This window comes from Podarcis gaigeae, assembly GCF_964106915.1.
Source record: "Podarcis gaigeae genome assembly, chromosome: 4".
NCBI lineage: Eukaryota > Metazoa > Chordata > Lepidosauria > Squamata > Lacertidae > Podarcis > Podarcis gaigeae.
The window spans coordinates 43,919,555-43,947,363 of NC_139677.1; the positions used below are offsets into that span (position 1 = coordinate 43,919,555).

Here is a 27,809-nt window from a genome sequence, read left to right on the forward strand (position 1 = left end):
TTGCTGTGCTACCACTGACAAGGGAGGTCCGCCGGCATGATGGTACTTAGCTCGCTGCCTCCATCTCTAGTATGTCAGCAGGAAACTGGGCAGGCGTAGATATTCTGATGGAAGGGGACATGTGAAGTGTATCTGAGGATCCACTTGATTCCAAGCCCCTTCACCCTCCCCCCAAGTACCATTCTACTCCAAAGAAGCTCTGAACAACATCAGTCTTTCCATCCCTACAGGAGGGGGGATAGGCAGAGAAAAAGACCCTCCTCTTGCTCTAACTGCACTGAGCTGCCAGGGCTTCTGAAGTGTCAGAAAATTCAACTTGGATTCTTCCCCCTGCTTCATAGGATTGCTTTGTCATATATCTAGATACAAGCTGTGCCTGTAGAATTGCTATTTGAAAAGTATCTCAGTTGCTGAATAGTAGGCAAAAAATGTTTTGCGGACTGTGGGATTTCTTGGGAAATGTCAGCATTTTTGCAATTCCTGGCTGTCTTCTAAATATTCAGCAGTTTCCTCACATTCACATGTCAACAGGTTCCATTGAGTTCAGTGGGGCTTACTTCCAGGTAAGTGGATTAGGGGTTTCAGCCATAACATGTAAAAATAAAATTCTGTAAGGCAATTCCCATTCCTTCAATTCTATAAAGCAATTCCCATTCCTTCAACAGTTGCTGTTTATGGATTTAATAGAAATGGTGCTGCTCTATGGGAATGATATGTTAACATAAAAAAGAAATCTGTGAAGAAAAGCTCAAATGAATTCTTGCTCAGTATCAGAACATTTCAATTCAGAGCATAGGGTTTTTGAGAATGTTTTGCTTTGCAGTTGTTTTCCTCGTTGAATCTATTGGTTATACTTGCATAACCCTCACATTCTATTCCCAGATGAAGTTTTTAGAAACAGACTATTTTGGCAACGTGCTTCAGACCCGCAAGCAGGCAGCGCAGTCCGATTTCTACTGGCTGAGAAAAGAGGTTCCAAAAACAGAGTGAGTAGAAAAGAAATGCATTATCAAAAACTAGACCGGTACTTCATCACATAATTGACATGCGGGGAGCATAAACACTCAGGGCACCATCCAGCCAAAGTTAGGCACTTTTAAGCCTCATTGATTTCAATGGTGGAGTTACGCAGGTGCTTAAATCTCACACAGTGAAATCAATGAGAATTAAAAGTGCTTAGCTTTGGTTGGTTTGGAGCTTAATGTGTGTGTTTTCTTTTCTTTTCTTTCAACCCCCCCCCCCCAAATAATTGAATTGTAATGAGATAGGATTTCTGCTGGCAGTTGTGGCAATTTTGGAACGGTACAATTTTGGTACATTAGATTTTTCTAAAAATAAGAGGAAGTGTTGCTGTTACTAACTTAAGTTACCTGTTTACCACAGGAATGGTATATATACTTAGCACATAACCTGAGGTCACTTAAAATGTTTTGTTCGAAGTTAAATTGATGCTGTACTTCAATAGAATTTGAATTTTCTCCATATGAAAACCTGAGCTGGAAATACAGATTTGGCTTAGTCCTGGTTATCAAACTTATTCTCCTAAAATGTGTTTTCAAATGTTCATCTGGTTTTGACCAGACTGCAAAGGAATGTACTTTTGCATCTGAGGAGGAGAGAGCAGTGTGGATGAGTAGCAGGAGTTGGATATGCATCTCTGTCTTTTGCCAGTAATTGGCACACCTCACAGACTCGGCAAGGTGCTGTTGTCACTCACTGCTTGCCAAAGACCTAACTTCAGTGTTTGATTCCTTGCTAGTTGCACTTGTTGTGCTTCTTGTGATTCATGTTTCGCTTTAAGTAGTATCGTGGCCCCATAAAGTCTACTAAAAGCTTCTGCAGAGTAGCTGTGTACTGTCTGATATAGGGAAGTGGGACTTGCAAACAAATGTTGCCACGTGCTCCCATTCAGGGTTCCAGCCAGCCAGCCAGCCAGCCAGCCATGCTCTCTTCTAGGATACTCCATTCTATTCTCCTCCCCACTAGTTTCCTGCTGCCCCACCCAACAAGTAGCCAGCATTTCATGCCCACTGAGCATGCTCAGTCTTCATTGAGCTGCACTCCTGTCCTCTCCCAAAGCCTGCTGATGTCACCTTCTTGTGAATGAATGGTGCTGTTTTCACTACATAAGGACAGGCACTAAGAGATTGAGTTTGCTGTTATCAGGATTCTAGATCCTGCTTCCAATGCAGTGATATGGATTTTTCCTACTGGGTGGGAAAAAATAGCTGATGCCTATGAAAACAGGGTATGTGACAGATCTCTGCCTGCACTGACATGTCTAATAGTACCAATCCTGTGTGATGAATTCAGGTTTTTGGCCCTTTAACCATTGATCAACATTGGTAATATTTGGTAAGGAAAATGGGGTGGTGTTTCATAGCAAGCATGAGGAAGGGAGATCTATGGACTGGAGCCCTTGCGTGTGTGACACTATTTGTGATACTATTCAGAAGCATTAGCAGTGGCTGCAGCAATATAGTAATTGTGATGGAGGAATACATTGAAACTGTAAGAGAGAACCCTGAAGGGATCAGTTTGAGACTATTCTGTGCCATAGATCAGCAAAACGCATTATATTTATCTCGCCATGAGTTTCCAGAGCAGCGAAAAACATTTGCTCCTTTATGAAGAAGGAGATAAACACCCTTGATCCTTCATTCTTGTGGAAGTGGCTATTAGCTGCACTAATATATCCTGAAGAGATTCTTAGTATGATGGAAAATGTCACTGAAGGTGAAATTAATTGGCAGATAATCCCTGAAATATACAAGTTTAGGGCTGTCCCCTGTGAATCATACCCCATTTCTGGCATACTTTGAAATGAAGGGGATTATTCCCTGACTCAGCATGAGGTAGAATGTGATTGAGCTTATCTCAAAAAAATAAAAAAAAATAATGCTTACTCCTTCAAGGACTGCTTAATGTCACCCCTTCTCCACTTGATCTTCATATTTATGTGGCTTAACTCTTTTCCTACATGTGTGTTTCTCAAAATGCTGTACCAATAGAAAATGAGGAGTCCATTGATATGCTGTGTGTGTGACGTGAACATAATCACTTCCCATCTCTCAGCTCTGACATCATTATCTTCTATGGGCTTGCCCTCGAGCCCCAATGAAAGATAGAGACTGTTTGAGTTTCAAGGGGCCAATTAATGCAACGGAAGCAAAGAGTCTAAATTGGGACTCGCCAACCTTTTTAGTTCTGGGGGCACTTTTAGATTTTGAGTGGTGCTGGGGGCAACACCCCACTCTAGTCATTTCTCCCTGTCCAGATTGTCCCAACCCCCACTAAGAAACAGAAAGAATGCACTCTTGTGCACCTGTGTGTGTGTGTGTGTGTGTGTGCGCACGCACCCCCCCACCCACCACACAGTTTTCCTGGGTAAAAGTTGGATCCAGCAGAATTTATGATCCTTGAAAAGCACATAGGAATTCAAGAATAAATGGCAGAGTGTTCTTCCAACTTCCACCTTCAAAATGTACTTGGGTGACTTCCCTCACCACCTCATTACTGAAGAGGCCATGAGTGGGAAGACTTAGAGGCTTCGTGGGCACCAGTGGAAGACCTCACAGACCCACCACATTAGTGATGTGGTCTAAATATTCATGACTGCAGAACAGGTTCCACAATATTTTATCACCTACGGAAGGCCTGAAGTACTGGAACAGTGAAAGTAGGACAGGCCATATTTTTTGAAAATATATTACTACAAGTGTCTTTCACTTCTGACTTTAAGTACAGTCGTACCTCGGCTACCGAATGCCTTGGGAGTCAAATGTTCTGGCTCCCGAACGATTGAAAACTGGAAGTGAGTGTTCTGGTTTTTGAACGTTCTATTGGAAGCTGAACGTCCGACGGGGCTTTCGCAGCTTCTGATTGGCGGTAGGAGCTTCCTGCCGCCAATCAGAAGCCACGATTTGGAAGTCGAACAGACTTCCAGAACAGATTCTGTTCGACTTGCAAGGTACGACTGTATATAGGTGAGTTGTATGTATTGCAGTTATATGCCATGAATAAACTACTTGCTGATCAGCTACAGCTGCATTTTGGAGCTAACATGGGGGGACTGCTATCTCTCTCCCCTTGTAAGTAAACATGTCCTCATTGCTTCCTTCTGATGGGTTTCTTTGTCAGCTGTCTTTTGCCTCACTGTAGGCTTAGGCTGCATCCTAGTCTCACTTACCCTAGAGTAAGAACCACCAAATTCAATAGGACTTACATCTGAGGAGGAGACATGGTTAGGTTTGCTAGTGTGTGACGAAACTGGTGTAACAATGAAGCAGCATATTTTAGGGACTAATATATGGATGGAGGGGGGAAGCTATATATAGATAACCACCTGTACATGTTTGTTGAATACGTTCTGCAATCTGTAATTTTGGATTTACTGCAAGCAAATTTCTCTTCATAAAATATTTTCAAGACCAAGCCTGGAAACCTGCAGTAAAATTCTGAAAAGATATCAGTTTAATTAGAGCTGTACAAATAAGTCTCTTCACATAAGCTGCTTGCTCTGTATTAAGCTAGAAATTTAACATAATTTGTTAGCAACCTATATTTAAAAATCTGTCCATGCAAAATTATTCTGGGATGTGTTCCAACTCTAATTATAGGGAAGCAAGCATGAAAAGTCAGAATCTGGCTCCATTTGTTGAATATGTCAAGAATATGCCAAATCACCTACACTAAGGTTGCAATCCCATACTGGCTTACCTGGTGGTAAGTGACACTGAACTCAGTGTGACTTACTTCTGAGTAGAGATGCCTAGGATTGCACTGTTAAGTCACTAAAAAGATGCTAGGTGGTATTCAACTAAGTTTTACTCAGCACAAACCTATTGAAATCAATGGACCTGAATTAGTCATATTTATTTCTGCATTGCAGGGGGCTGGACTGGATGACCCTCGGGGTCTCTTCAAATATTACAATTCTATAATTAATTCTAACATTTCTAAAACTACCTAAAAGCAGGTATACATAAAAACATTATTCCACTCAGTGATCTCAGGGTTTCCAGGAACAGCAGTATTCTTCTACTACCAAATGCTGGGAAACAGAAATGTTTTCAAATTGCTCCTGAAACTTAAATCGTGATGAGGACAGGTGCACCTCACTCAGGAGTGTACTCCACAACCAGGGCGCCACCACTGAGAAAGCCCTGTGATGGGTCAGTGCCAACTGGGCAGCCCCCAGTGGCAGCACCACCACCAACGCATCCTCTGCCAGTTGTGGGTCCAAGAGGGTTCATATAGTCTATATTTCAGCCACATATAAGCCAAGTGATTCTACACACACTTGATCCCTCCATCCAGGCAAGGAAGAGGCTTGAGTGCAGCTCAGGGACACACTCCAGCCAGGCAGAAGCAGGTGAGGAGGGCACAGAGTAGGAATGCTGTGGGTGGGTGAACTGGGAAGGAGAGATGGCATGAGGAATACCCTGAGAACTGGGAAACAGAGCATTGCAGAGTCATATTCAGCTTCCAGGACTGAAGTCCCTTGTCCCTTCCCTACACCAGTTTCAACATCTGTTTACAATGTACACACAAATTTCTAAGCTACCTAGTTTGTTGCATGCACAGATGGGGAGATTGGAATGGAATTGGATAGCACATCCATGCAGTGAAATACAGGCATCAGTTCACCTGCTAGTAGACGTGTGGAAGTTGTTTCTTTCATGGGAATGATTACGTATGCCAAAGTTTGTCTGCATGAAACAGACCTATGACAACTTTCAGATGGTTTTACAAGGGGCCTCGTGGTGAATTAAGGGCCTGTCTGAGCAATTGGCATTCTTGATATGCCCGAGTTAGCTATTCCCTGCTCTTATGGGTTAGGGCAAAGTAAGTAAATTGAGGTCTTCAAGTAAAGTGAGTTTCAGAAACATAGATAAGGCTGATTCTTAAGAAAAACACCCCTTTGAAAACCAATAAAATATAGTAAAGGAAGAAAAGGGGGGAAAGGAAAAAAGCACACCGTACTAACTAAGCCAAGATACCACAATCTCTAGTGTTTAATGAGCACTGATGTGAAGCCTGCTTCTGCTCTGGATTGGAGGAAAGGCAGAGTATAAAAATATCTAATGAATAAAAATAAAATAGAATCTTCCTGCCTGTTTGCCCAATAGTACATATGAATATTTCGGGATGAAAAATATATTTTGTTACACCGATGAAAAATGTAAAAAATGCAAACCAATAAACATTTGGAAGACTTGATACTTTGCTTAAAGTGTCCTGAATGTTTGTCGCTTGAAGAAGACTCATAGGACAGAACTCAGGTCTCTTGATGAAATCTGGTAGAACTCTTTGTGCAAGAACTTAGAAACAGAGAAAGCTTTGAGACGGTGGAAGCAGATATGAATAAAAGAGATAGTGTCAAAGGTTGAGACCATGGTAGAGACTTGAAATGCAATGGCATTTTAAATTTCCAATAAAAATGTCCAGTGTCTCAAATGTTTCCCTGCAGGTCATTGCAAAAGTCATTCATTTTTGTCCTGTGTGAGGGCACCTCTTTATAAGCGCCTCTACTACTGCATTTCAAATTAGTTTATTTGGCTGCTGCCATAAATGACTCTGAAATTGGAATGCAGTCAACCCTGCTAAATGTTTTCTCCCAACTCCTCAGCATAGATGTCAGTCATCTTCTGGCTTCTATTATCTGTCAAAAAATATATATCTGCCATCTTATCATTTTCTCCTTGTGTGTAAGAGACATAAATCAATTCTTTCTCAATTCTGGTAGGACAATTATTATTTTCAGTCGATAATAATGGATATGTAAGATATTCATATGATAGTGTTCTGTGATGTTTCAATTCATTAATTTCCAGTTTTCCAGCTTTTTCAAAAATATACAGAAATGAGTAAACTGTTTCTTGAGGCTTAGGGGGCCTCAGTGGTGTGGAGTGCCTTCTATCAGCTTTGGCTGGTGGCTCAGCTGTGGCCCTATCTAGACAGGGATAGCCTAACATATGTCATCTATGCTCTGGTAACATCTAGGTTAGATTACTGCACTGTGTTATATGTGGAGCTGTTTCTAAAGACAATTTGGAAACTTCAGCTGGTGCTGAATTCAGTGGCCAAGTTGCTCACCAGGGCAAGACATTGTATAAAGCCAATCCCAGCCTTAGTACACTGGCTGCCAGTTAGTTTCTAGGCCCAATTCAAAGAGTTCGTTTTGATCTATAAAGCATTAAATGGATCAGGACTGCAATATCTCAAGGACCTCCTCTACCCATATGAACGGACCCAGACCCTGTGATCATCACCTAAGACCCTTCTTCGTGTGCCTCCTCTGTGACAGGTCTGGAGGACAGCAACATGAGAACTGCCTTTTCTGCAGTGGCTCCCCATCTGTGGAATGTTCTCCCCAGGGAGGCATGCCTGGTGCCTTCATTACATATATTTTGAATTTTGCTTATTTGCTTTTAGTTATATTTTGAATTGCTATAGATGACAAGATGATTTTTGTTGGATATTTTTATAGGTTGTAAACTACCTTGGCTACAGTAATGCAGAAACAAATTTTTAAAGTATTTTTTCAAAAAAATTCTTCATTCTCAAGCACTTGCTCCCCAAAGGACTTTCAGGCTAAAAAGACAGAGAGAGACTAATTCTTCTCTTTACAGAGAAAGTAAAAAGCAAAGTTACTGAAGTGATAGCCTATGACAGCCCTTAAGTAATTTTCTGAGCAGCTTAGCCCTTAGAAGATTTATTAGACGTTCCCATTCATTGATTCTGGTGTTAATTGATTTATTTGCATTTATTCTCAATCATGAGAGACAGGGTGCCATCAAATGGTTGAAACAACAAGGACTTTCAAATATGGTTTCCTAATGCACATATTTAATTTTAAATGTTCCAATTCAGAAACAAATCTACACTTCCCCAGATGTTACTTAGTCAGTATGATGCTGCAGTGTGCTTGCGATGGTGAAGCCTGGTCAGGAACAGTGTTGTGCTAGAAGGAGGGGGAAAGAAGGACAAAGAAGGCCACGAGGGAAATGGATTGTGAAGAAAAAAAAGGTGTGTGTGTGTGTGTGTGTGTGTGTGTGTGTGTGTAGGGAAAGGAGGGGACTCCCTGGATTCCGTCCTGATATTCAAAACACATTTCTGACTGAGCTTCAGCACAATTTTTACCATGGGTGAACATAAAGAATGAAGGGTTTGACCAGAGGAATGGAGAGTGTGCTAGGCTGTGGGACCCTTTTTTTGAAGAGTTATTTGAAAGAAGACATGCAGGGAGGGACACTGACAACCAGGAATAGATTTTTGTGCCAAAGGGAGTGGGTGTTCTAATTGCACATTGTGCTGATACAGGATGTGGGTGCAGTGCACTGTTGTTGTTAGTGATGTCTGGAGTGCAAGTCCATGTGATATTCAGGCAGCTGCAAGTGTGTACAGAGAGTGGGGAATGGATAACCAGATGAAACTGCCTTAAACTGAACCAGACCGTTGGATCCATGTAGCTCAGCATTCTCTACACTGACTTGCCCATGTTTCTTCATGGTCTCAGGCAGGGGTTTTTCCCATCTTCTGCCTGGTCCTTTTAACTAGAGATGTCAGGTAACTGAACCTGGGGTCTTCTGCATGCAAAGGATGTGCTCTACGGCCACTCTTTGAACATAAGCCATAAAGTCATGAAAGCAGTGGTGATGATTTTTTAAATATTCTGGTCTCAATTTACAGAGTTCACTATTTTTGTTTGTTTGTCTTGTTCGCAAAACCATCAACTCTAACTTGCTCTCACTATTTCTGCAGGTGGTTTACAAGTCCAACTACCGTCAATGCCTTTTACAGTTCATCGACAAATCAGATCAGTGAGTAAAATGTACATTGATTAAAATTACAACCACATTACTTACATGGGAAAAAAGGTATCCCCTTTGCTTCCTCAAATATCAAAGTCTCATCTTCTCTTACCCCTGTGCCAATTGCTAGCTGGTGCCGTTGTGACTCTAAGGGCCTATTAATACATTACTACTGCAGTTTAGGAGTTGCTCCAAAGTGATCACGTAATGGCCCCATACAGGAGCCAACTAGAGTAGGCAGATTACATGGCCCCATGCCATAACACTTTCTGTCCCACCAGGAAGAAGCTTATTGCTTTGGAAAGTAACATGGTACCTGCACACACCATGTGGTTCCTATAGAGACAAGGCTAGTGCAGCATGAAAACAATTATGCAAAGTGTTTTTCAGGTTTATTAAGGTTTTTGGGTACCAGCCACCATCACATCCTTGGGTGTTTCCAGGAACAACATCAGGGGTTAAGCATCGTGGTGCAGCTGTTGCTGATGTCTATAGCTCATCAGGAGACCTACTACCAATTCCAGACTCCCATACCTTGATGCTCTTTCTCCTTGCTCCTTTCTGTCTGTATTAGGGAAGAGCAATGGGGCAAGAAAAGGAGCAGTAGCTTCCACTTGTCCTGCCCTTTCCTCCAGGTGGGTCTATGGATTGAGAAAAAATTGGGGGCGTGCAGGGAGAGAAGAGAAAGGGGAAGTCCCACTTCAGAAGTGGAACATCATGCATGCAGTGTTGAATACAACCCTCAGTCTTCTGAAAAAAGTTGGCTCAACTTTATGTGCTTCTGAAAAAAAACATGCATAGGATCGGGCTGCTGTTAGTATTATGGGAGCTGCTGCAGATTACAAAGCCAACTTTCATCACAGACGGAGAGGTCCTTTAATGCAGGCATGCTAAGCTTCCAAATACCTGGATAGTGTATTTTTTAAAATTAATTTTTATTTTAAAAATAAAATTCTGCTTAAAGGAATTATGTTGCTAGAAACAGACAGAAGACATGAAGGCATGGATCTGTGAAGTAGTTAGTCATTGATTATTGCACCTTGTTTGGCATTGAAACCATGTGACTTTAAGCTTGATAAATTCTCTGATTTTGTTCAGGCTCATAAAATCAGTATTGTTCCTGTTGGTGTTTTAAATAAAGTATTTATATGCTGCTCAATTAACAAAGTTTCTAGGTTTTAGCTAGGCAGAATTGAGCAGTATTATTTAGTACCGAATTTGTTGTGCACAATTAACTCTTCAAACTTTGGTTTCAATAAGGAAATTATTTTATTCTGAAGTTGGGGTTTTTTCTTACTTTTCTATGTCTTATTTTATTATGGCATTTCTCCATTTTTATTTTTACTTCTTTAAGGTTATTTAAGACTGATTTTACTGGTTTCTTTGATTGAGAAAACTGGCTGCCCCTGCTAACTTCAGCACAAGTGCTTGTATGCAGATTCACAGCACGAAATGTTTCTCTCTGATTAGTCAAGACTGAATCCTCTGGTATTTTGTTTAAGTTCTTTTTCATTTTGGTATGATCTGGACCCCAGAGCTGCCATGCTATAGCAGATTAAACAAAGCTGTCCCAAAAGAAAAAATGAAAAGGAGAGTCAGGGTTCCTGGTCTGGGATTTCACAGCTAGCTGTGTCTAACAGCATCAAGAAGCCGAGACCTGTCAAACGTAACCAATCAGTCATGGGCATACAAGCAGTTGTTCCGTGCATCTCTCCTTCTGACCTTTTTGTATCGCTAGTGTTTGACCTTGAGATCTTGCTACCTGCTGTTTTCAAGAGTCAACAAATCCATGTGGCATGAACTGCACTTATTTAGAGTTGTCTATTGCTCTATATAGGCACGCAAGCAGCATATTTCTGTGTGCTTGCTTGCATCAGGGCTATGATTATACATACCAGTTGCTGGAAACTGCGGGAAGAAGAGAAGAAGAGGAGTTTGGATTTGATATCTCACTTTATCACTACCCTGAGGGACGCGGGTGGCGCTGTGGGTTAAACCACAGAGCCTAGGACTTGCCAATCAGAATTTCGGCGGTTCGAATCCCCGCGACGGGGTGAGCGCCTGTTGCTCGGTCCCTGCTCCTGCCAACCTAGCAGTTTGAAAGCACGTCAAAGTGCAAGTAGATAAATAGGTACTGCTCCAGCGGGAAGGTAAACGTCATTTCCGTGCACTGCTCTGGTTCGCCAGAAGCGGCTTAGTCATGCTGGCCACATGACCCGGAAGCTGTACGCTGGCTCCCTCGGCCAATAAAGCGAGATGAGCACCGCAACCCCAGAGTCGGCCACAACTGGACCTAATGGTCAGGGGTCCCTTTACCTTTACCTTAAGGAGTCTCAAAGCAGCTAACATTCTCCTTTCCCTTCCTCCCCCACAACAAACACTCTGTGAGGTGGGCGGGGCTGAGAAACTTCAGAGCAGTGTGACTAGCCCAAGGTCACCCAGCAGCTGCATGTGGAGGAGTGGAGATGCGAACCCGGTTCACCAGATTACGAATGTACCACTCTTAACCACAACACCACACTGGGGAAGTGGGGAGTGCTTTTGTACTGGGGTTCTGCTCATGGGTTTCCCACAAGGATCTTGTTGGCCACTGTGAGAACAAGATGCTGGACTAGATAGGCTCTTATTAGGTTCTTATTAATCTCTAGGGAAGAAGAAACAGGGTGTTGATTCAAATAGTTTATTCTTGTTGGAGCAACTGCTTCCTGTACTACCAATTCTGTGTTAACAGCAACATGCCAGCACCCCCCCCCCCCGGGAGTTTAAACTTAACACAGAATATAACCAGTCGTTTTGACATAAAGGTGACCAAATGGCTTTGGCAAAACATTTCCTTGACATATATCTATGCCATATATATTTGTAAGTTGTGTGTATGGTATGTTCACATACAGACTGGGGCAGATCAACCTCATCACCTTTTTTTAAAAAAAACTACCACATATTGGGACCCCTATAGAAAGACCAACGGCTGACACTCCTCCCTGCATCCTCCACACAATCAGGCACTCATATGACCTGTTGAATGGAACATCTGCATATGAAGAGGAGGTTTTCACTGCTAACTTTGGTATACTGACAACTGTACACAAAGTGTGTAGGCTTGCCATACGTCAGGAAAATTCCTGACATGTCCTGGTTTTGGGGTGTAAAAATGGTGTTGGGGGGATTTTGCCAAAGCGGTAAATGCGAGGAAAACCCAGATGTACGGCAACGTGCTGGAAAAAGCAGCGGAAACAGCTAAAAAAGCTTAAAATAAAAAAAAATCAACAATTTGGGGTTGTTCCCCCCCAAAATCTAAAAAAAAACCCAAACCATTTTTTTGCAGGTGTCAGGAATTTTAGTTTTTGAAATATGGCAACCCTAAACATTTGGTTGTTTAAAAAATATTCTAAAAGTATGGCTCGACTCTTGTATGTACGCAGGCATGATTTATATCACATAACAATTGTGCGATAGGGCTTCCATCTATGTATTACTGGTCTTCAGAGCATCAAGAAGCACTTCGACCAAAGTTTTCTTTGGATCCTGAAAGGATGTAGTTAATCACTACAACCATATCTTTACTATAAAGGTAAAGGGACCCCTGACCATTAGGTCCAGTCGTGGACGACTCTGGGGTTGCGGCGCTCATCTCACTTTATTGGCCGAGGGAGCCGCCGTACAGCTTCTGGGTCATGTGGCCAGCATGACTAAGCCACTTCTGGTGAACCAGAGCAGCGCACAGAAATGCCGTTTACCTTCCTGCTGGAGCAGCACCTATTTATCTACTTGCATTTTGTGCTTTCAAACTGCTAGGTTAGCAGGAGATATTTACTATATTGACTAATAAAACAAAGATATTAAAGTCTTAAAACAAAACATTCTGGCTTTCTCCTTCAATTGCTCAAATGTGGATATTCAGGTCAGAGCAGCTGAAGGTTAAGCCCAAATATTTTGCCTTAAGACCTCACTCGATCCCTCCATGACATACATTTAAAGCACATTCAGAGCATCTGGCTTTCTCCAAAGAATCCTGAAAACTGTAGTATGTGAAGTGTGCTGGGAATTGTAGCTCTATGCAAGGTAAACTACAGTTTCCAGGATTCATTGGGGGAAATCATGTGCTTTAAATGTATGCTGTGGGTGTGATCCCACGCCCCATGTTTTTCTCCCACAGGGATTTATACTTTCGGGAAACGAAGTTATTGTGGATGAATTTCTGCCCTAAACTAGTGAGACAGTGAAATAATTGCTCAGTATGGTCCAGTTTCTCTTTTAGTGAGATTAAAAAGGTTAAAATTAGTTTTGAATGCCTCCTCATTTTTTTTTGTACAAATGCCTATTTAAATTACATTAAAATATGTGCATATCAAATTGGGCATGTATTTGTCATAGAGGTTCTAGAAGGGTAGCCAAGTAAATATTAAGAGACGTACATGGCAGCATTCTTCCCAGTTAGAAAGGAGGGGATTATCGCATAGTTGCTGGACTTTTTTGCAGGGTCCCCCCACCCGTACATAAATAATCTGGCTAATCAGAAGCTTATTGATTAGAAAGCACTTTAAAAACAGCTCACCAGCTTTCTTATGGCTAATGGGCAGAGTCGTTCTGGAATTTACATGTTCAAGCAGGCTTGCTAATTAAAAGATTCAAGCTGTTCCTATTTTCCTAAAGATTGAAAGTTACTCTTTCGTATCTATTTCTCATCCTTTTGTTTCTGAGCTTGATCTTTGTAGTGTTCCTCCTCCTGGCCTTTCTGACTAATTTTAAAGGTTTCATCCTGTGTGTGTGAGAGTCAGTCAGTTATGCTAATATAGGGAGTTTTGCACAAGAAATATGCTTCCATAGATTTTCCATTTTATTACATCATTCATTGAGTTCTTATATTATTATTTCGTATCATTGCCTTATATGTTCCTTTTCTGATTCTGTTTGCACTCCTCATTCTCCTCATTAGTACTAACTTCTCTCAGATGTTTTGTGTACCCTTGCACATGTATGTTAGGGAATTTGCTTTTTCTGGATTTCCTTGATTTCCTCTGAAAGAGCAAGTGAGCAGTCTAGGGTGCTCTTAGCATCCTAGCACTAGCAATGGAGGCACAAATGGCCTACATGATATGGACTGCTTTTCCCCCAGCTTCCTTTATAGGGATAGGCTTACCACAGTGATCCATGCACTGGTAACTTCAACAGGGGATTACTGTAATGTACTCTACACAAGTCTTCCTTGGAGGCTGGGCAAGAAGCTGCAGATGACCATATCGCACCATATATTACGTCAGATGTCTGATGGGAGTTGGAATCCAATAACATCTGGAGTACCACAGGTTCCTGAACCCTGATTTAAAGATATCCATGTCTCATAAGAATTCAGGTTCCTTCATTCCACTTTTTTTCTCTTTTTTTCTTTTAATTACCAGCCAAATTCACAAGGGCATTATTGATCTGCCCCTCCATAATCAGTTTGTTAAACTTCAGGTCTTGGTTTGTAACTTTTTATATTCACTAAATATCTGCTAATGTTAATATTCATTAATGCATTTATTTTTCAAAATGTACTATTGCTAATTATGTTTGATGGATTGTTTTCACAAGATATAGGGCATGTTATTTCGCTGGTAGACATTTAAGCAAAATTAAAGTTTAATGAGTTTGATTAGCCAAGTAATCAATGAACTAATCAATCTTAAATGCAACCTTCATTAGATCACCCAACTAATTTCACTTAAGTCAAAATTAATTTGGCTACTCTAAACAGTTAAATGATATTTGAAGACCTATTACAAGAAATGAATCTCAGGATTTGATTTGTGAACCATCTGAGCTGTAGGTGTGGATACATGTCTGCAAGCACCTATACAGCACTTCAAGAAAGCATTAAGGTACATTTTACTATATGCCCTTTCCATTTTTAAATGGTACCTTTCCATAATGGAGTAATCTATTTACTATTAATGAAATCAACAGAGTGTGCAGAGGCAACATTCAGAAGCTTACTGGTGGCAAGCACAGACTCTGCGGAAAACATCTAACATGTAGCTTTGCTGAAAAATAGTCACTAATTAGTGAAAAAGAGAAGATTTTTAATGGAAAAAATCAGCAGAGCATGCATGATGTGCAATGCAGAGCTCACAGTTTCTGGCATGGTTTGTGCTTATCAGCTTGCCCCCGCTGCCCTGGCTCTTTCCCAAATGACACTTTATAAATGATTATGATGATTAATAATAATATAAAAACGTGGGTTATGATTTTCCAGTTGTAACTGAGATTCTGGTTGTGTAAAAGTGGGTTTACTCCAGGCAGTTTTCAGAATGGATTGAAGGGGATGCCTTCAAACTCCATCTCATTCTGCCCTAGATATTGCATATTATGTACTTTGTGTTTTCATACTATAAACCACTCTGTACTCTTTGGATGAAGGGTGGCATATAAATTTAATAAATAATAATAATAATATTGGAAGTCCAACATCAAAACAGCAATTATGGATCCTTAGCTTACCACTAACAGATGATGTGATGGCGACACTCTCTAAAATCCTCCACAGAGCTGTGAGAGAAAACTCCTTAAAATGAAACCCACACTGCCTAGACCTTAATATATATATAGTTATTCTACTGGGTAAAAAATATGTATTTAGTTAGAATGGTTGTGTGCTATGAAGCTGAGATACTAAACAGCACACATGGCAGAAATAAAAATTCACACTTCCAGATAGGCTATGGTTTAAAAATAAATAAATCAAGGAAGCCTTGCTCTCCACACTAGTATAATTAAATTGTTTTTACAGCATAGAAATCAGCTTATTTGACAAGTTCCAAACAACCATAGACCATTAGAGATACTGCGATCCCCAGAATATAAGTTTCTGCAATTTGCCTGTCTCATACATCAGTGCCAAAACAGGTGGCAAAGGCAGCAGGGAAACAGCAGCCGGCAGATAGCAGATGGGCAGGCCAAAGGAACATGCTGCTTGTTGCTTCACTCAACATGAGTTACATTTAGTGTATCCCTTGAAATGATGCTGTAAGGAAAGTGCTGAAAGCCTCCCGTCCCAATAGGAGGATGTTCCATCAATTTTTAGAAATGGCTCCATCAGCTTAATAAATCAATCGCTTGCTGGTGAGGATTTTTTCTCTTCTTAAGGGGATTATGGAGGCAAGGCTAGCTGGGCTCTTTGAAAAGCAAATGTGTGTGCATTGAAACAATCATCTCTAACAATGCTAACTCTTAGCCCTAAGCCATGGGTAGGCAAACTAGGGCTTGGGAGCCGGATCTGGCCCAATCGCCTTCCAAATCTGGCCCGCAGATGGTCTGGGAATCAGCATGTTTTTACATGAGTAGAATGTGTGCTTTTATTTAAAATGCACCTCTGGGTTATTTGTGGGGAATTAGTTCATTTTCTTTCTTTTCAAAGTATAATCCGGCCCCCCACAAGGTCTGAGGGACAGTGGACTGGCTCCCTCCTGAAAAAGTTTGCTAACCCCTGTAAGCTGTAGACTGCAAGTTATAGGGGGTGTTTTTGTTCTATCCCTTAAAGAGAGTACTTTTAAGGCATGGGTTTCCTCTGCTAACATTTGCTGAAAGCCAAAGCCAAGTACTGTAATATGAGATCCTGCAGACTTCTTAACAGGGTCTGTACATAGTTTGGCATATGGCAAAGCAGTCATACGATTTCCTCTTCATGTGCCCAGTTCACACCCAATCCTGAAGTCTAGGAAATCCATTGACCTGAAAGTTAAGAACACGATGAATCAATCACAGGGACACTTCGCAAACTGTGTGTGGATGTGCAATGGCCACCGTCTAACCCATTTAGGCAAGTGAATCATTGTCTGGCTCACTTGCAGCATGGTGTTTTGTTTCAATGGATTTTTTTCTGGTGTATTAGCAGCAATAAATAAAAAAATAGAGAGAAGAGGAAACCAAAGAAATACCTTTATTGAACTAAATGCGAAATCAAATTATGTAGAATCCTTCCATGGATGCATATAATATGATATGACATTGAAAGCCTGTAATACAGAACCAGGTATGGCAAGTAGAGACTGTTTAGGTTATGCTCTCTGCTGCTATTTGATCACTTATTAGGACACCAGTAACTCAGTTTCCTCTGCTCTTTAGTCTGCTGCCCTTTAAAGCTCACCACCAAGGAGAACTGCCTCAGGTGTCACCTAAAGCAGAAGTATTTGCCCATTTCCTTTCCTGAGAGATGATAGGTGGGAGTGCCTGGCCACCTTCAACTGTGGAAGCTGTGATGCATCTGAGAGCGACAAAGCAGTTTGGCTTTCAGCTCATGATAACTGGCTGGAAGGAGTCCAGGGGAAGAAAAGGATGGGAAGGATTGTTCCTTCTCTATATAAACAACAGAGAAAGGTGGAGCAGGAAGACAAGAGGAGGGTGGATGAAACAGGGGGAAATTGCATAGTTGTAAAAGAAGCAGCAAATACTGTATTTTTGCCCTATAGGACGCACTTTTTCCCCTCCAAAAATGAAGGGGAAATGTGTGTGCGTCCTATGGGGCGAATGCAGGTTTTCACTGAAGCCTGGAGAGCGAGAGGGGTTGGTGCGCACCGACCCCTTTCGCTCTCCAGGCTTCAGGAAGCTATCCGCAAAGCCGTGGGAGAGCTGCCTGCACCCCGAAGCCTGGGGGCGTGCTGAGCTCAGCGCCCCCAGGCTTTGGGCTTCCCGCAGCTCTCCCAGGGCTTGCGGAGAGCTGCCTGTTCTGGGGGCTGGGGAAGCTCGGGCCGGGGGGGGGGAAATAATTTTTTTTCTTTATTTCCCCCCCAAAAAACTAGGTGCGCCCTATGGGCCGAAAAATACGGTATACAAAAGAAAGCAGATTATAGGAATGATTATTCTTAGGTCCAAAAGTGGCTTTAAGCCCCATCCTCTGACATCCGAAGGAGATGAGAACACTCTGAGCAGTTGTGATTTTCTTGAAGGGTTAACATAACACGTCTGGGGCTTTGAAGTCTTTTACGCATTTTAAAAGCTTGCTGATGGCTCTGTTTTTATCTGCAGGTTGCTTTTGTTGCACGGTTTTATTGCTTATTGATACTTCCATTCTGTAAACTGATGAAGGGTAGTATATAAATATATTTAATCGATCAATTAGTTTGCTGTCTTTGACAGGTGGGAGATTAGAAGAGTTCAATATTCCTTTTAATCAGCAACCGCAAGCTCTTTATATCAGGAGCAGACTATACATTATGTGATCAGTCTTTTCAAAAAGGAGGCTTAATTTTTGTTTTGAAGGAAAAACAGCTACAAGTCATCCCACAGATATAATGGTGCCACCACTGCTTCTCTGTGTTACTAAAAAACCCACTCACTTAAGCATTAGCTCTGCTGATTTTTTAAACTGCTATCTATTTTACAAAAAAAGGGGTGAAAAAACTAAAAAATTAGCTAATGCTTTTATTAAATGTGTTTTAAATTTTGCCTGCCTGGCCTTAGCATCTGGTCCATTTGTAAGCCAATGCAGTGTTCCTGATTCATATATGGTCATGTTAACCATCTGGGTGGGAAGTATCTGAAAAGACTTAGAAAAGCCCTGGCTTCAGAACTCAGTTGGCCTGAATTTACTACGCCTCTCTCTTTTTTTAAATCATAGGATTCCCAGCAGGAGAGCTCCAGAAGCCATTCTTTTGGGGAAAAGAATATCCCAGGTAAAAGCAAAGTCTTAAAACTAAAATGATGTATGTATAGGTATGAAAAAATAAATAAAAGGAACTTAAAGGGAAATGAACTGGCAAATAATTTGCCAAATGAAATCGGTATATTAGAAATTCTTGAGAAAGTTGGAAAATCAGGAGATATGTGTAGTTTTTGTTGTACTGCAGGGGTCAGAACCTATGACTGCCTGACGACTATGTTCCCTCACCAGCCACATGAAAGTAGTGAGCAAGGCCAGAGGCAAAAGTGTGAGGATCAAGGGAAGTGACTCTTACTTTTGTACAGCAAGCTACATTCCAGCCATGCAAATGTCAGGGGTTTCTATGCACATAAAGGCTACACTCACACCATTTCTTTTTGAAGGCGCCATGATGCCACTTTAAACAGTCATGGCTTCCCCCAAAGAGTTCTGGGAGCTGTGGTTTGTTAAGGGTGCAGAGAGTTGTTAGGAGACTCCTATTCTCCTCCCAGAAGCTACAGTTCCCAGGGTGGTTTTACAATCAATCCCTCTGGGAATTATTCTAGAGTTGGAAGGGACCATCTAGCACAACCTCCTGCAATGCAGGAATCTTTTGCCCAATGTGGGGCTCAAACTCATGCTGTACCAACTGAGCTATCCCCAGATGGAGACTATTTTTGCTGCACACAGTCGAGATCTCTTGATTCTTTTTTTGCCACTGAAAAATCCTTCTCGAGAAACCCATTTCATTCTGAAAAGAAAAGCTCATAGCAGATTCATTGTGCATAACGCAGATGTAGGTGGTCCCAGTAATGGAAGATTCACCCACACATGCCCAGTGATGTTGTTGGTGGGTGTATACTTAGATGGCAATCATCACTTGCAAATACACATCAAGTAACCACACCCTCTCTTGTGGGCAGCAGGATCTAGAATCAATCTGAATTGAGAACACCATTTTGAGGACAAGCATTAGCAATTCTAGACTGAGGAAAAACTCCAATGTTCTGCTACTAATGGGTTAGTGTATACACTGCCCAAGTCCAGGATCCATGTGAAACCCACAAGCAGGACATGAGCACAACGGCGTTTCTCATACAGATCATGCAGTGGGTATTGTGCCGTTGTTCCAATATTTCTCAGTCACAAAGAAAGATGCTGAGATCTGGGTTGGTTTTATATTCTAGGCACACCGCTTGATATTATCAAAACTTGAACAGTCTAACTCTTAAGATTGTATTCCATATCTTATGCCACACCTGTCTACGATGCAATATAAAATAATAAACTTGTCACAGAATGTATAATTTTAACCTCAGGCCTATAATGGAATTTTGCACTGATAGGAAAAAAAACAACATATCAGTATGAAGCATTTTATTACATGCCAGCTATGTTTCATGGAGGGCATAACAAAAGAAAAAAGTAGGGTTAAAATGAAACCAGACTTCAGGTTTTAGACATTACTCAGAAGGCATGTTTTGGATTGCTAAATCTTGTGAGAGATGCTTTTGAAATCTCAGCCTCCTCTTCTAAAACAACGTCTGTATATTTGGGTGGGGGACTTGTGGTTTTCTAGGTGGTGTTGGACTACAATTCCGATTTTCCTGGACCACTGGCCATGCTGGCTGAGTATGCTGAGAGTTGAGTGCAACAACATCTAGAGGGTCACAGCTTCCCTACTAACTCGTTTATATTATTAACTGACTATTTATTATGTTGCCTCAGCTAACTAAGAAATGCTTCAAGTTTCTGTAGAGCAGCTGAAATTAAAAAGCCAGTTAAATTAATTTTGTTTTGTAAATGCCAATCTGGATTAAAATACTATTTCTATTGTTCTCTTCTAAAGATATACATAGGACCAAGAAATCCTGCTTTATTCCTTAGCTTCCTTTTCCTTCCTGTATTCTATTTAAATGTCTTCAGTTGCCTACAAAATGACTTCATTCTTTCCACATCTCTCTAGGCTCTTTTATCTGTCTGTGCTCCCCCCCACCCCGCTTCTTTCATCGCTCCTTTGGTACATTGACCCTTAATAACCCCCCCTAATTATATCTGTCGTTCCAGGACTTCATCCATTCTCCCCTGCTGCTACCTGCCATTGCAATTCTTTATCTCATGGCATCCATCTGGCTTCTACCGTTGGTGTATTTAAACACTGATAGAAACTCATCTCTTAGCACTGGCATTTCACTGATCTTGAACACCTCCCTTTCTACTCCTCTCTTCTTCCCCTTTGTGTATCTAGACTAAGTTGTAAACCAGAGGGCAAGGCCTCTATTGTTTTGTTTTTTTAGTGTTACATACAGAGCACTAGCTGTGGTTGGTACCCTAGAAATAAGCAAGAATAACAAACAAATCAATACAAAAGCGCTCATTAGGCACAACCAACATATTTTTATTGGTTGGCTAGACTATAAATAATTTGTGTGTTTATAAATGATTATCTGGCTAAAATGTGTCCTTGAAAATGCTCTCGCTTGCCTGCATGGAGGAATGTTTGGGCTTCTGTGTATAGAAAATCTCTGACTTTTGCAGAGCAGGAATGTAGCCTACTGTATCAAGAGTCGCACCTGTTGCTCTGCTCATGTCTGCCTCTGGCACACAGCCCCCTTGAAATGTTCTCCATGAAGGAATGTACTCCTTGCCTTTAAAAATGTTCATCACCCCTGCATTAAACAGCATTTTCCTTTTTCTCTTTCCCTCTGTCTTTTGGACAAAATGCCTTTGTTTTTAAATTCTTGATGCCCAAATAACTGCATTCTGTTGCACAGTACAGTCTTACGAAATTTATGTGAGTGTGTACATATCAAAGGAAAGCTCTCCTTTCTTCTACAGGTCTTTAAGCTATGGTGCTATTGGAGTAATTGTTGGGCATGAGTTTACCCATGGATTTGATAATAACGGTGAGTACTCAAACAGATGGCTTATTTATTGACTAGAAAAGATAACTACTGACAGATCCACTGACATACATTTAAAGCACATCCAATGTACATGACGTACCACAGAGGATCCTGGGTACTGTATCATAGCTGTCAACCTACCCTTTTTTTGCGGGAAATTCCCTTATTCCAGCGCCGTTTCCTGCTGCTTCCCGCTGCTATCCCGGATTGTTAGATATCCCGTAGACTCAGGTGAGGGTGCTGAGCCCTTATTTTCAAGGCTGCTGATCCCTTATTTTCAAATCTGAAAGTTGACACTTATGTACTGTATATTGTTAAAGAGGCTGGCGTTGGTAACTCTGTAATGGGGGGAAACTGTAGTCCCCAGGATTCTTTGGGAGAAGTTATGTTTCAAATGTATCGTGAGGATTTGTATGGTGGTGCAAGGAGACCTTGCCAAGCTGTCACTGCCATCAGTTGTCAAGCCCCCTCAAAGGGTAACTTTGTCAGGGAAGGCTGAGGGCAATCTCCCCTTGTCTCGTTTCTTTTTATTTTTGGGGGAGAAAGCTTGAAAACTTCTGAAGTTTTTTTGTAGATTCTCTGAAGAAGCCTAAGAGGGGGGGGGGGGGAATAAAATGCTTTATAATGCAAATTGGGAAGAATATGTCCAATGCTTTTTTGTGTCTGTGACAGTACTCAGTGATACAGAGTACCTCTTTCTTTTTGCTGCCCATGGCAGCCATTTTATGTTGATACCAACGACACTTTTATCAAGAGTCCCAGCATCTTGTTTATTTTATTTTTTTGCCAAAGAAACACTGAGTACCCCAAATTTCTTCCTTAGATGGAGTCTTTTAAGTGAATGTAACTCATAATGTTATACCCTTCCCTGGTGGGAAATGTCCACAAGAGCAAGAAATGGGTAGTTTTACCAATCTCTATAATAGTAGATTCATATAAGCAAACATGTGCAGGGTGGTTTAAGAAATGTGTCTGGTTTTATTTGCTTAATCCTCATGTTCACGTTAATTGTATATTAAAAAAAATCCTTTCTGAAAAAAATTGCAGGCCGCAAATATGACAAAAATGGAAATTTGGATCCCTGGTGGTCTTTGGACTCTGAAGAGCAATTTAAAGAGAAAACAAAATGTATGGTCAATCAGTACAACAACTATTATTGGAAGAAAGCGGGCTTGAATGTAAGTGCAAGAACAGTGATGGATGATAATATATACTATCTTTTACAATATCATGGAAACCAGTTGGCTATGGGGACTAAGCTATGGAGTAGAGTATAATTATTTTGAAAATTATTATTATTATTTTATTTTATGCACCTCTTAATTTCCAAAGTGACTTCTAAGCAATTTGCAAATATAAACAATTTGGATTCTTGATATTCTTTCATTCTACCAGGTCAAAGGAAAGAGGACTTTGTCAGAAAACATTGCAGATAATGGAGGTTTGCGAGAGGCTTTCAGGGTAGGCAGCTCTTTTTGCTTCTAAGCTCTCTCTCTCTCTCTCTCTCTCTCTCTCTCTCTCTCTCTCTCTCACACACACACACACACACACACACACTCCCCACATTGAGTAACAAGGGTTGATGAAATTTGCACCTAGTTAAATGTGTTCATTGTGCTTCTCATCAGGCCTATAGGAAGTGGATCAAAGAAAAGAGACAAGGAGAGGAAGAGGCCCTATTACCAGGCATTGACTTCACCCACAATCAGCTCTTCTTTCTAAGTTACGCTCATGTGAGTAGTACAAGATGCCCTTTCAGAATGGATGTATGTATTTAGCTGCTCGCTTAGTGGTGAATAGACAATTCTGCTTGATTACAAAAAGAACTTTCTTAATTCACAGCTTTTCTTGGAGTGTAGATCTGGGGGGAGCAAGCTGCCATCTCTTTTCCTTCTCTTTCTCTCGCTTCCCACTTTCTCCTTTATAAGCACAAACCATACCTACTCAGAGATTGGCTGCTTTTGCACTTCATAGTAAACCGTAATTGATGGGCCTACCATGGCTCTTGCTTTGTTCCTCCTGTGAGAGTAACAGAACCCTGGCTTAGCATTAAGCCAAAATGGAGGATCATGGTTTGTTTTGGTCCAAATGTGACCTGGAGCCATGACATGCTTGGAGTTCATGCTTCCTGATTGTGGTGGAGCCAATTTGATGCTCCCACCTGTGCACTTCCACGCCTCTCCCTGCTCCCGGTTAAGTGGCAGTGATGTTGCTTCCAGCAGGCTCATGAGGCAGCTCTGCCCCATGACTCTGTCCTCACTCACAGGAATTTCAACCCTCTTGTACAGTTACATGGGCATGTATAAGTGTGCACAAGGCTGCTCTTGAATATTTTAGCTGACACTGTTCTGTTCACACTTGTCTGGTCCTACAATACCAGTTGTAAACAGATTGATTAAAACGCTTTTTAATTTTTGGTGTTTTGATTGCCTCTTGCCTTGTTCTCTACGTTGATTGGTTTATCTTTACATCGTATTGATGGCACGTGAATAGTTTTATTCATATTTTTGTTCCAGTAATGTGTGTTTCGCGGGGAAAAATGAGTAGGGAAATTCCTTAACTGTGCATGGGAAATTTTTCAGTTAGCATTTGAACATTTCCTGGTGTCCTAGAGTGATCTAATTTAGCATGTTTATTTTACTTGTATTTAGTAAACAAAGCTAAATAGCCAAGGTTGCATTTACAGTTGGCATCCATGCATTGCAATTTATGAATTTACAGAACAGAAAAATCTTCCATGTAAAAATAAAGTGATGGAAAAAAATGTTTGGAGCCCACAACTGTTTATGTATGTGACTCTGGAATCTTTTGGTGACGATTGGTTGAGTAATATTTAAAATAAAAGAAATAAATGAACTATATTTAGGATTTTAGGTAGAGATAAATTCACTGGCTTGTTGTTGCTGTTTTTAAATCTTAGGTGAGATGCAATGCCTTTAGACCAGAAGGTGCAAGAGAGCAAATCTACACTGGAGCCCACAGCCCTCCTCAGTTCAGGTATTTTAAAGTGTGTCTCTCTACCCCACAATAGTAACACTATTATTCATTGAGGTATTTAATAGAGTAGATGACAACATCAGGGGTTGGATCCTATGTTGATCCTCCATTCACAAGGGAGAGTGCAATTCCTTTCAACTTTGCAGCAGTCCCCTCCCCCTTATGCACCCAGTTTCCAACCCTTTCCAACCCATACCAGGGAGGGCAAACAATGGGCCCACAGAGCAAAGTGGGAGGCAGAAACAACCTGATCCATAAATGTGAACTCTGTTCTGTTGATAGAAAGTTGGTATCCAATATAGTACCGGATTTTTCGCTCTATAGGATGCACCGGACCACAAGATGCACCTAGTTTTTAGACGGGGAAATCAAGAAAAAAAATATTTCGCCCCCCCCCCCCCGCCCCAAAGAGCAGCAGACAGGCTGCACGCAGCCTGTCTGCATCTCCCAGAGCTTCTCGGGGCTGCGGGGGAAGCCAGGGTTTCCAGCCCCAAAGAGCAAAGAAGCCAAGACAGCGAGCGGGATCCATCCCGTTCGCTGTCTTGACTTCCTCTTTAGTCTTGCGCAGCCTCTCCAGCCGAGAGAGGCTGTGCGGGGATAAAGAAGCCATAGCCCCGCACAGCCTCTCTCGGCTGGAGAGGTTGTGCGCAGCTAAAGAGGAAGTCAAGACAGCGAACGGGATGGATCGCACTCGCTGCCTTGGCTTCTTTAGCCTTGTGCAGCCTCTCCTGGCTGGAGAGGCTGCGTGCGGCTATGGCAATTCCCCCACCTCCCGCAAAAGCCCACAGGAGCCGCGCACCCTTTTCTACGAGGAGGGAGAAGGGACTAACTGGCTGCATCAGTCCCTTCTCCCTCCTGAGGAAAAGCCCGCAAAGCTTGTGTGTGGCTCTTGGGGGCTTTTCCTGCCTGCCTCCCCCCCCTGCATTCATTCCATAGGACGCACAGACTTTCCCCCTTAGTTTTTAAGAGGGGAAAAGTGCATCCTATGGAGCGAAAAATACGGTATTTCTTTTTCTCTTCAGTGACCAGGCACTTTACCTGTTTGATGTTGAATTTATGAGCATATGTTCTGGTTTTGTACCCTTACCCTTTCCAAATGTAGTATTATACATCCAACAGGTGTTCCACAGTAAAGTTTATTTTTTATTATCAAATCATTCAACACCCAAATATACACTTGGTTCAATTCAGAGCCCTGCAAACACATACTTCCTGGGCACAATAAGAGTTTAGCACAGAACCAACACAATTCAATTATGGTACAATAATATTTGAGAGGTACCATACCAATTGTGTGTGTGTGTGTGTATGGGTGGGATGCAGGGTAGTATTCAACTAGGTATTACTCAGAGTAGACCCACTGAAATTTAACTGTTGCGTTTATTAATTTCAGTGGGTCTGTTCTGAGTGGGTCTTAGACTGAATGAACCCACAGTGTAATTTAAATTAAGCACAAAGAAATCACTATTATGTAGGTAATACGTTAATAACTCAGGGGAAAAGATCAGGCTAAAATTAGGGGCACTAGTGTTGAGATCCTTGTTTAATATGCTGCCTCAGGCAATGAACAAGCCGGATATCAATGCATAACACAGAGAAGATTATAATGCCATTAGACCAATTAGCAATGTGCCCTCGTCAAGAATATTGTGTGCAGTTCTGGTCACCTCATCGCCAAGATGAGATTGCTGATCTGAAGGCAGTTCAGACAAGGGGTAACAAGTATGATTAAGCACATGTCTAAAGTGTGGTTCAAAAGGTGATTGACAATATTAGTGTTGTTTACTTTATGAAGCAGATTAATAAAAGGTAGCTAAAATGTACATTTAACAATGAATGCTACTGGGAAGACCCTGTTGCCTTTTTTCTCTGGATTCCAACTGGTGGTTGGATGAATGAGACCTTGGGAGCTGTAGCTGATAGCTTAATGAAGGCACTGACCTAATGAGTGGCAGCTGCGAGAAAGGCAAATTCCATGCTAGAGAACATTAGGAAAGCAATTGAAAACAAAGCCATGGATAATAAAGCCTCCAAATATAAGATATGACTGCATTTGGAATACTGTCAGTGCCGGATTTAAGTATAAGCTAAACAAACTATAGCTTAGGGCTCTCTTGGGGGCCCCAAAAAAATTTGAAGGAAAAAAACCTGGATGTACATTTCCAAAATATAAGATAAAAAACAAATAAAATAAAACCAACGTACAGCAACAGTGTTTTGTGTTGTGTAGGCTCCTATTTGTTATGTGCAAAATGGCTTTAGATACCTATTAGGTCCATAAATTACCATATAGCATATATTCAGCACAAAAAAACAGCGACAATTTGTTGTTGACAAAGGACAGCTGGACATATAAAGGGCCTGTTACTTTCAGTAGCTTAGGGCCTCATCAAACCTAAATCTGGCCCTGAATACTGTGTACAGGTCTGGGTGCCTCAAAAAGGATTTTGTAGAGTTAGGAAAGGTTCAGAAAATGGCAACCAAAATGACCCAAGGGGTGGAGCAACTCCTCTGAGGGAATGTTGCAGCTTGTGATCTTGAATAAAGGATAAGCCAAATTCAAGGATTTGACGTTTACAAACCATGATGGCTGTGCTTGGACTCCATGATGAGAGGTACCAATGCTTCTGAATGCCAGTTGCTGGAAACAGCAGAAGGGGAGAATGCTCTTGTGTTCCGGTCCTGATTGCTGGTTTCTCACAGGCATCTGGTTGGCCCTTGTGAGAACAGGATGCTGTTCTTCTGTTGGGACAAAACTCAGGTGTTAGGATTGCTAACTGTAGTTGCTGGGGCTCTCTCTATGCAAATGCTCTCTTTAAGAAACAACAACAAATCATTGCATAAACTTTCCCTATGAATATAGAATGGGTAAAAGCTAAATACTCCTGACAGAGGTGGCCCTTCCATGAAGCAACCTGGCTCAGGCATCAGCTTGGACCACCACTCAAGCATGCAGGATTGTGCATTTTAAATTGTTTTTATTACATGCTGTGTTGGGGGTTCCTGCTGTGCTTTAGAAGTTTATATTGGAACAGTTCTTTGCAAGATAGTTTGCATTTCTAATTAAAAGCTAAAAGTTGCATTACTTTTCAGCTGTCAGAATATTTTTTTTTTATTGGGTATACATACTGCTGTGTGTGTGTGTGTGTGTGTGTGAGAGAGAGAGAGAGAGAGAGAGAGAGAGAGAGAGAGAGAGAGAGAACACACACACACACACACACACACACTGCTTGGTTGTAAAAATTGTCAAAGTGGTTTACAAAGAGAATTTTTTTTTGGCAAAAATAAATATGTGAAACATACAAAAAATTAAAATTAACCATAAATGAAAAACAGATGAAAACACTCACCAACATTCTACATATCTGGGTAAGCTAGTCTAAATAAAAATGTTTTTAGCAGGCACTAAAAAGAGTACAGTGAAGAAACTAAAATATCAATTTATTAGCCACACAGAATAGGTATTATGGG

The 27,809-nt window shown here is 41.3% G+C and overlaps 2 protein-coding genes across 7 annotated transcripts in view; one reads left to right on the plus strand and one right to left on the minus strand.

Annotated features, from left to right (window-relative positions):
* PHEX (phosphate regulating endopeptidase X-linked) overlaps positions 1–27,809 on the plus strand; it is a gene marked incomplete at its 5' end in the record, with an annotated part of 95,468 nt that overhangs the window by 65,240 nt on the left and 2,419 nt on the right. For both annotated transcript variants that reach the window (XM_083734262.1, XM_083734263.1), the window contains 8 exons: positions 883–986; positions 8,767–8,825; positions 18,415–18,469; positions 21,274–21,341; positions 22,389–22,519; positions 22,737–22,802; positions 22,970–23,074; positions 24,262–24,338. In XM_083734262.1, the coding sequence (XP_083590388.1) occupies positions 883–986; positions 8,767–8,825; positions 18,415–18,469; positions 21,274–21,341; positions 22,389–22,519; positions 22,737–22,802; positions 22,970–23,074; positions 24,262–24,338 (665 nt within the window). The remainder of the gene's footprint in view (positions 1–882; positions 987–8,766; positions 8,826–18,414; positions 18,470–21,273; positions 21,342–22,388; positions 22,520–22,736; positions 22,803–22,969; positions 23,075–24,261; positions 24,339–27,809) is intronic.
* Positions 1–27,809, minus strand: part of LOC310842511 (uncharacterized protein) — a 259,255-nt gene that overhangs the window by 21,173 nt on the left and 210,273 nt on the right. For 3 of the 5 annotated variants that reach the window (XR_014563126.1, XR_014563127.1, XM_083734637.1), the window contains one exon: positions 26,921–27,080. Coding sequence is in view for 3 of the 5 variants with exons in the window: in XM_083734637.1 (XP_083590763.1) it covers positions 26,921–27,080 (160 nt within the window). In the remaining 2 variants the exon portion in view is untranslated. Of the gene's footprint in view, positions 1–11,280; positions 11,461–26,625; positions 27,081–27,809 lie in introns of those variants that run through there. The other 2 variants (XM_083734638.1, XM_083734636.1) reach the window with 2 other exon arrangements.